Genomic DNA, 8,628 nt, shown 5'->3' on the forward strand with positions numbered 1-8,628 from the left:
AAAAATTGCGAATTTTTTTTTCTTGGAACATTTTCTGCATATTGAGCATAGTTTTGATGGTAGGAAAATGAAAACTATTTTTGACGATAAAACGTGATGGAACATGAATTATATAAGCGAACAATGTAATATAAAATCAAAATCTGGACGAATTCTAACCAAATTGGAAAAATTGAAAAATAAATAAAATGAATAAAAGATCATTATGAAAATGTTCCAAGAAATAAAATATGGGGCATTTTGCCTGCGCCTTCCCCAGGTACTACGTGACCTGGATCATTTATTTTATTTCATTCCATAAAGGCTGAAAAATCTCAGGAGTGTACAAATTTCTACCCACTTCCCACTATTTTTCGGCGAAAATTAAGCATAATCGTCTTCGAAGAATTCACTGCAACAGCCTGTATATCGGAAACGTAGCCTTTTCGTTTTTGTTCCATTTTTCGACGTAGAATATAACATTCACTTTTTTCAACCTAATTTTCGGACACCCAAGAAAAAAATAAAGAAAAAGGAAGGTGGGAAAAAATGACAACAGTCATTTTACCAAAATTTTTCTCCGCAGTGTCACTTATCTTAGTTTCCTGAAAATTACAACTATAGCCCCTTCTATTCCTCATTATTTATGAGCAAACAAAATATAGTGTATGTGCGAATGTTGTGCTTGGTGCCTTGGCACAAACGTGCAACAGAATTTCGTATCGTATAGTCCATTTAAGAATGATTGACATCTCGGGTGGCTATGAAAAATCGAATTTAGATTGGTTATAAACCAATAAGTTAAGATTTTGTGTTGCGGAATTCGGGTTGGTATGGTGAACAAATAACAATGATCTATGGACCTCTTATATGTGAATCTAGGCACTTACTGCAGTTTATTTGAATTTTGTACAGCTGTTTATGTTCTTAATTCAATCCTACAAATTGGAAACATAATTGTGTCAATTTTGAATGCTGATTTTTGCGCCATAATATTGAATATTTCTTATTTACATATATTTTTCTGGGTTATATTAATATATTCCAGTTCTGTGATTGAAAGTACAGAAATTTTTGAATATCTTTCGTGACCACAAGACCAGATATTAAGCTGCTCAAGACCTACTGGGATGTCAATCATTCTTGGATGGAGTATATCATCATATGCGTCGAGATAGGAAGTTCAGTTATACGTTACACGTCTATACCGAGCTTTACGCGCCCAACCTGCTGGAAAACATGTATTTGTGAGTGTATAAATAACACAGGGACGGACAAGCAAGTTTTTTAATTTATCATAAGAATGATGAACGAACGTGGGCTGTATGTAATGTTTCCTGGGGTAATAGAGCTGATTGGTTGATGGATAATTCTCACGAATTAAAATCTGAAGATCACACGAATTTGAATCAACATCGCGCGTCGGTAACTAAATCTTTAATTCTTGACTTTCAACAATTTCACAACACTCAAAATTATAGTATGGTCCCTACAAGGAATCGAGAGTATAAATGCACGATCAAATCAAACGAATGCTCATAATCAAACGGCAATAGCTCTAACAACGCCAAACTCGGCTGGCCTGTTTGGACTACAGGATACCTTATTCTCTTCGAAAGTTTTCTTCGAACCTGTGGAGAAATCCATAGGCTGATCTTGTGAAATACAATAAGGGACAGATTTACCAGTGCTCATGATGATGGAAGGGTGCTGCAATCTGGAGTAGAGCAAACGCTCGGGGTTTGGCGATATGACAGTCGATCTGTATATCACCGATGGCTTCGGATTGTTCTCTGTTTTGGCATCGACCTTGCCCACCGAGACGATCACAGGCGTTGGTGATGCCTTACATTTTTCAGCTGCGGCTGGGGAATTTCTGCCGTGGATCCTCATGCAGGAAGATTCCTCGTGCTTGTAGAGGTACGATTTCAGGGCGAAGGCCTTGCCGCATCTCCCACAAACGTGCGGTTTGGTGTTGGAATGTGTTTGGATATGTGCACGTAGGTTGGACTTGTCCGCAAACGCTTTACTGCAGATGGTGCACTTGAAGGGCTTCTCCCCTGGAACCGAAAATGAGAGGACTTAGATTGATCGAGAAAAATGAGGAAAGCACTGACATGAAGTCAGGACCTGCAAAAATGAGTTTGTGCTTACCTGTATGCGTCCTGATGTGCCCTTGCAGTAGCCACGGCCTTGAGAAACATTTTCCGCAAAACTGACATTTGCAACCTTGATTGTGCGTTCTGACGTGCATAGAAAATGCGGGCATACTGACGTAGAGTTTATCGCAATGTGGACATCTTCTTGCCTTTTTGTCGGCTGGACTGCGATGAGTTTGACGATGACGAGCCAAGTTGGAGGAAGTGCTGATAAAAAGAGAGAGATTGTCTGGTTTCATTCGATACATGTTAAATATGTAATATGTATGTTAATATATATATGTATGTAAATTATGGTTTGTTAATTCATGATGATCACTTTAACACTTGGAAATTGTGAAACAATTAGTACCGCTTTCTACCATCCAAGCTCTTTCTTGAAGCTAGTCGAGTTGAAAAGAAACTAAGCTTTCGTTTGTATAAGTAGACAAGTCTAGTTGCTAAATAACTCATAGCCAAAATCAGGTAATTTCAGTTTTCAGTTAAATAACTGATTTTCATCAAATATCGCCCACATCAAATCAAAATATATAGAGAATTCGATTCTTTTAGTAACGGAGAAAACTAAAGAAAATATAAATTATAATAATATAATTCTCACTGAAATGAGGTTTTCACCTTTAATCAACTGAAGAAGCAATTGTGATACAGAAAAATGTGTAATAACTTTTTCCTAGTGAAAATGATGTAGAGTGTGTCATTATTATTTATCTTATTGAGTAGTATAGTTAGACAAATTGTTTATTCCATTTTGAAATCTGACACCCAGTACCCAGTTGCATGAACTTCAATTCTAATTAAACGGACAATTGAAATTTCAATCCTCCATTTAACGGTCTACACCTCGTTTAATGGAGGGTTAAAATTTATACAGGGTGATTCATAACTATTGGGACATAGGCTAAGGGCAGATTATTTGGACCAGAATATGGCGATAGGACCAAATATGCCTCAATAAAATATTGCTGTGGAAAAAGATAGAGGGCGTTAAAGTTGATTTTTTTTTTCGTTTTTTGCTAATAATTTCAATGTATATTTTTTCATCCGTTTTTAAGAAACACACAATTGAACAGTTCAGAGCATCGGAAGGGAATTTGAAGTAACGATTTATTTATTTTATTCATTTATTTCGACGATAAAGCATAATCAAAAACAATGTAATATAAAAAGAATAAATTTAAATTAAATGTTCTACGTGGCTTATTCCGACTTCTATGCCTTTTCCAATTCTTTTAATAAAGGACTTCGAACTTCGAAGAAAATATTATTCTGTCCCCTTATAAAAAATTCAACTTTAACGCCCTCTATCTTTTTCCACAGCAATATTTTATTGAGGTATATTTGGTCCTATCGCCATATTTTGGTCCATCCTGTATATGGATTCTCGAATTATTACTGATGTTCCTGGACAACTGGACGTAAATCATTTATACAGGTTGAGTCTTTGACTCGTACAATTATTTTAACAGTAGTCAAAAGAAACACTTTTTTCCTTTACTATTGTTTCCAAATCGGCTCTGTTTAAAATATACAGGCTGTTGAAGAACCATAAAAAAATGTTATTTTTAGTTCTATCTCACAAACGGTTTTATCGAATGAAATGAATTTCGGAATATTGTTTTTCATTTATTTGATGAAAATTTTTCGAACACAAGATATCACCCACGTCTTCCAGTTTTCTCATTATGACCATAACGTAGCAAAAAAACAAAACAAAAAATTCAATGAACCCAACTCTAGAAACTAAGTTGGACGCTATCTAATGTTTATTTGAACCTTTGAACGTTTTGTGTAATAAAAGTATTCTTCAAATTTTTTCGTATAACGCGCCGTTTTCGAGTAATTTAATGTTCAAAAATTAAAAAATATCTGTGAAATTAGAACAATTCGCTACTTCGGCTGAACACAACTCTGTTTAAAAGATCCACAGATGTGTAGTGCCACAGATTTAGCTAGTTATTCTGAAGGTAATTGTATTTTTCCAGGGGTGGCACAGCTCATTATGAAAACTCAAAATAGCTATATCTTTTTATCAGGCCGAATCGTAAAACATGGTAAAGGAAAAAAGTGCTTATTTTGACCTCAAGAATCTACTGTCAAAATATATAAAACGAAAGAATAAATACGAAAATTTAGGAACCGAAAATAAATTTTTCCGAATATTACTTCATACAATAAGTTTTGTTTCAAAGGAATTAGGACCTACCTGTATGATTTGCCACACTCCGGACATTCATGATCGCCTTGTTCACTGGTGGATGGGGAATCCTCTCCATTTTTTTGATGAACAGGTGATGATTTTGAGAATGTCTGGAAATTATAATTTATTTCAATCGTGAATAACTCTAATCTAAGAGTTCAAAAATAAATGACCAAGATATGAATAATCTGAAACAATATACTGTGAGTATATTGTAACTCTAGTCTCTAGTCCAAAACCGTGTAGAATTTTTTGTCAATATCAGAGGGAAAATTTCATATTTCAAACGTCCAAGGGCAATAGAAGTGAAATGTCTGGAAGCTTCGGAATATCACTGTCATGTTCGAATTAAAATACGACGGTGAATCCAAAAATGCGATAATTTATTAAGCATGACATTCGAAAAACCGAAAATAATATCTGTACGTTATACCGGAAGTGACAAAAACATGAAAATATTTTAGAATAAAGAATAGATGGCGAATTCACAACCATGGACTCTCTATCAGACCCTCACAAACTGTCCAAATGTTTTCAACAACCTCTTCGATATCGAGTCAAATAATTCCTTCAATTTCTTGGTCCAAAGGTTTCTTCGTCAGCATCAGAGTTAACAGAGGTAAGAGAGGGACATAAGAAATTGAGAGGGTTATTGAGGTTGATAACTATAGTGATTGGAAGAGAACTGTTACTCACCTTGTTCAAATGCGGTCTTGGGATTTTCGAGGATTTGTCGAAGAGCTTGTGGGTATATCCGGAATAAAAAGTTTCTGTGGCAGATGTAGAACATTCGCTCAGGAACTTTTTCTGGTCGAGAATTTCCCCTGTTGCAACGGCAATTTCCGCTAACTTGGTCAGGTTATAAAGCTCATCTGGACATCCGAATATGTTCTCTGGTGCTCTTGTGGGTGATCCTTGAAATTTTTCATTTCCGTTCACGTGTTGTTGGTCACTGTTGTGATCGCCTGTATTCAATAAATAAGAATTTATTAGTTTTTAAGTTGACAGTAAACAACTGAATGCATGGAGAAATATGAAAATGTTAAAGTTTTAAGGGATAACAAAGAATGAATCATCATTCCTATCCAGAGTGTGAAAACAAAGTTTTGAGTAAAGGATCAGAAAGATCCACCTTTAAAAGCCGTTCAAACATAGGGATGGGAGTTGTGATAGTAGTTTTTATTTATCCAGAATAATTTATTTTGTTGAATATGCATACCAAGCGATAATCGTGTAAGATTTTTGGATATCTTTAGATGTATTTACATGGGAAGAAGAAGACACAAAAGAAGCTTGTTACCATGAAAAACTGATTGCAATGGAAATAGATTTATTTTCATTGCGTTCACAATTATACAAGAGTGTCACATTGAGAATTTAGCAGAGATCTTTCAGGGAAAGAAAAATGCATTTTTGAAAAGGGGCTATCTTCTGACAAAATTGCCCCGCTACATCAACTGCAAAGCATTTTCTAGCTCGTTTCCTTCGAAAGTTAGAGATTTCAGGGACAAACAGACATAGTGGAACTTGTACTAGGATTCTTCATCAATTAGGCAGTCTTTTCCTATCTTTAATGTCGGTTTCAAATCAGAAAATTCTAGGCAATTGAGCAAAATGGAAATAGTCTCGTTCCTAAAAAAAATTGCTCGAAAAATATGTGGGTAGATGACAATTTTCAACATTCGACCTAAGGCATTCCCTTAGCAAAACTGCACTAAATTTTTGTTGAGATCTTAATTGAATAGATATCCTAATGTAAACAACATCTCAATGAAATGACTTAAAACTAGTTGTGATTCTTATAGAACCTCTCACGCTTGGAGTTATTTTTTCTCTTCACTGTTGTTATTATGAAAAGTTTGTTAGTATTTTCCTTGAATGCAGATTGTAGTTTTATTCTAGAAATATCAGAAGCAACATTTCATTCAATTATTCAAGATTATGTAAAGGCAATGTTCGTGCTTGACTGAAAGAGGTCTTCTAAAGCATATGCTTGAATTTTCGAAAATTACTAGAAAAAGCTGTAGGTCAATAATTTTTTCAGATGATTCTATTTTTTCCTATCAAAACTTGCGAAAACACAAGCAAAACTGTAATTATCTAAATACCAACATGCAGAAACGCATTCTAATGATTTCTGTCGCTCATTTAAATCTTCAAAAACGATTTGGACTCAAAATATTTTCCACTTCAAGACAGATTGAAGGGTCTGAATCACATCTCAATTTAGGAGAAATTCATGTTTTCGCCAATTATTGATCAAGATAAATAGTGAATACTAAGCAGAAAATGCATTTCATATTATATCAAGTACCTACTTAATTAATTTTCATTGATACAGCTGGAGTATTTTATTATTTGACTAAAAAACCATTATTACGATATTGTTTGCTGAAAACTATCTACAGGGTTTACTGTATACCTACAGAAGATGCCGCAAAAATATAGGAGAAAATTTTTTAGGGGTTACCTCCCCTTAAAACAAATGGAGCTTCTCAAAAGATGCTATTTTTCAGATGAAACCTCATTCTCTGAAACTCTTGCGAGTTTATGTAAAAAAAGGTAGGTACCATTTTCAGATCTATGCTTTAAATTAAAATCGTTTGAATTGGAAAACTGCCTGAAAGATGTGGAAAACACTGACGCATGTTTAAACATTTTTGTAATACCTACTTTATTAATCATTGATCATACAACTATACAATGCAAAAAAAAGGGAATTACTTATTTTTTTGTAAGGAAATATTTCTCGCCTTTCAATTTCCATTTTTGAGACCATATATACCATATCTCAGAAGGGGTGCGTGCATATTTGACCCCATGTTTCACAAGAAATATTAATGTCACAGCAGGAGACATCCAAATCTTGAAGAATGTTTAGTCACATTTCAATAACAATGCATAGATTATTACATACTGAACTGTCCAATGCTAGTTGTTGAGTGTGAAGAAATATGGAGAATTTAAATTTTGCGAATTTTTCCAATGAGCCTTCCACATATAAGCCATGAAAGTGGGTCGAACTTAACCATATAAGGTTTATTATTTTTTTTTGGAAAACCAAATCTGTAGCCTGAAAAACGTGCTCTTCCCTTACTTTGTGTTCTATTAAATCTTTCATCAAAACATTATTATTGGAAGTTTGGATTTGGAAGGATGCATAACAAAGATTTGCGTGGTTCAGAAGTTAGCTCACGTGTTCTCCTACAGGAACATAGTTGCAAAATGGAATTTGTCGAGAAATCTGCGTTATCCCTAAAGATTGTTGCTTATAAATATGAATGCTTGTAATTTTCACTCGATTCACCAGTTTGAACATGAAATGCCCACAGAAAACAAGTATGGTCCTAATGAAAATCGTAACGGTTACAAATTGTCCAACAAACGGAAATCTATTTCTACTAAGTCTATTTAAAGCGGGTCCAAAGAACACGTACTCACCTGTATGCGTCATTTCTTCCAAATTGTAACGTCGGTTGGTAAGTAGAAAAGCTCTCGGCATGCCTTAATTCAAACCGAATTTCCACCACGGCCTTTTCATCAAACGCAAACTTTCGCAAGAGGAACCGCAACAGGTGCGTCCGAAAATTTTGACAACTAGTTGATTTGGCTGACAGACGAAGCTGGCTCGATTTTCGTGATCGGTAAGGCACTGTTGGCCAAATGGTCGGAAAGTGACTAAGTTTGAGAAACACGGTAGCTGTTCTATATTTAAATTGCCGACGCGTGCCAAGAAACGAAGCAGTAGGGATGTGCCGGCTGATGATGTTTCAGATGTAGACCCTACAACCCTTTGTTAGACGAGGACAGATCCAAGCGGTGCGATGGGCCTCCCGCACAGCTTTCCAGATTTCCGAAACATCGTCAAATGGTGCATGGGAGCAGGCAGACGCCACTGGAGACCATCACGTGCCGCACCTTTCCTACGTCGAAGTGGATCTCCCAGATTCGTTTTGTTCAGAGTACGATTATGACAGGACTGACGACTGGGCATTTCATTATTTTTTTGCCCTACCCTGACCATATTTTTTTTCAAGGCGTATTCTCTTCCATAAACCGATATCCTTCTATAAATTGAAAACAACGTACTTTTTGTGGGTTTTCGGTCAATAAGTACCAACTTTGAATCTTTGGAAACGATAAAAAATTAATTATAACCATCCTATGAACGGGGTTTACTTTTTAAGAAATTTAAGCCCATTATCACTGATAACTTTAGGCTTTACGGTGAGGCTTCATATTTATTGATGTTAAATCAATTGTAGCATCCAATAGAAATCAATCTCAACA

General features: G+C 35.3%; 1 protein-coding gene across 2 annotated transcripts; it reads right to left on the minus strand.

Annotated features, from left to right (window-relative positions):
- Positions 1–1,401: 1,401 nt before the first annotated feature.
- Positions 1,402–8,016, minus strand: LOC123314315 (zinc finger protein SNAI2-like). 2 transcript variants are annotated; one of them, XM_044899514.1, is made up of 6 exons: positions 7,780–8,015; positions 5,035–5,303; positions 4,345–4,448; positions 2,134–2,345; positions 1,665–2,039; positions 1,402–1,610 (listed from the first exon to the last, which is right to left on the minus strand). In XM_044899514.1, the coding sequence occupies exons 1-6, from the start codon at positions 7,838–7,840 to the stop codon at positions 1,522–1,524; spliced, it is 1,110 nt and encodes a 369-aa protein (XP_044755449.1). In that variant the 5' UTR covers positions 7,841–8,015; the 3' UTR covers positions 1,402–1,521. The 2 variants fall into 2 exon arrangements, with proteins under 2 accessions (XP_044755449.1, XP_044755441.1); XM_044899506.1 differs by having other exon boundaries at positions 1,402–2,039; positions 7,780–8,016.
- Between the last annotated feature and the right edge of the window lie 612 nt (positions 8,017–8,628).

Source organism: Coccinella septempunctata, chromosome 1 (genome assembly GCF_907165205.1).
Source record: "Coccinella septempunctata chromosome 1, icCocSept1.1, whole genome shotgun sequence".
Classification (NCBI taxonomy): domain Eukaryota; kingdom Metazoa; phylum Arthropoda; class Insecta; order Coleoptera; family Coccinellidae; genus Coccinella; species Coccinella septempunctata.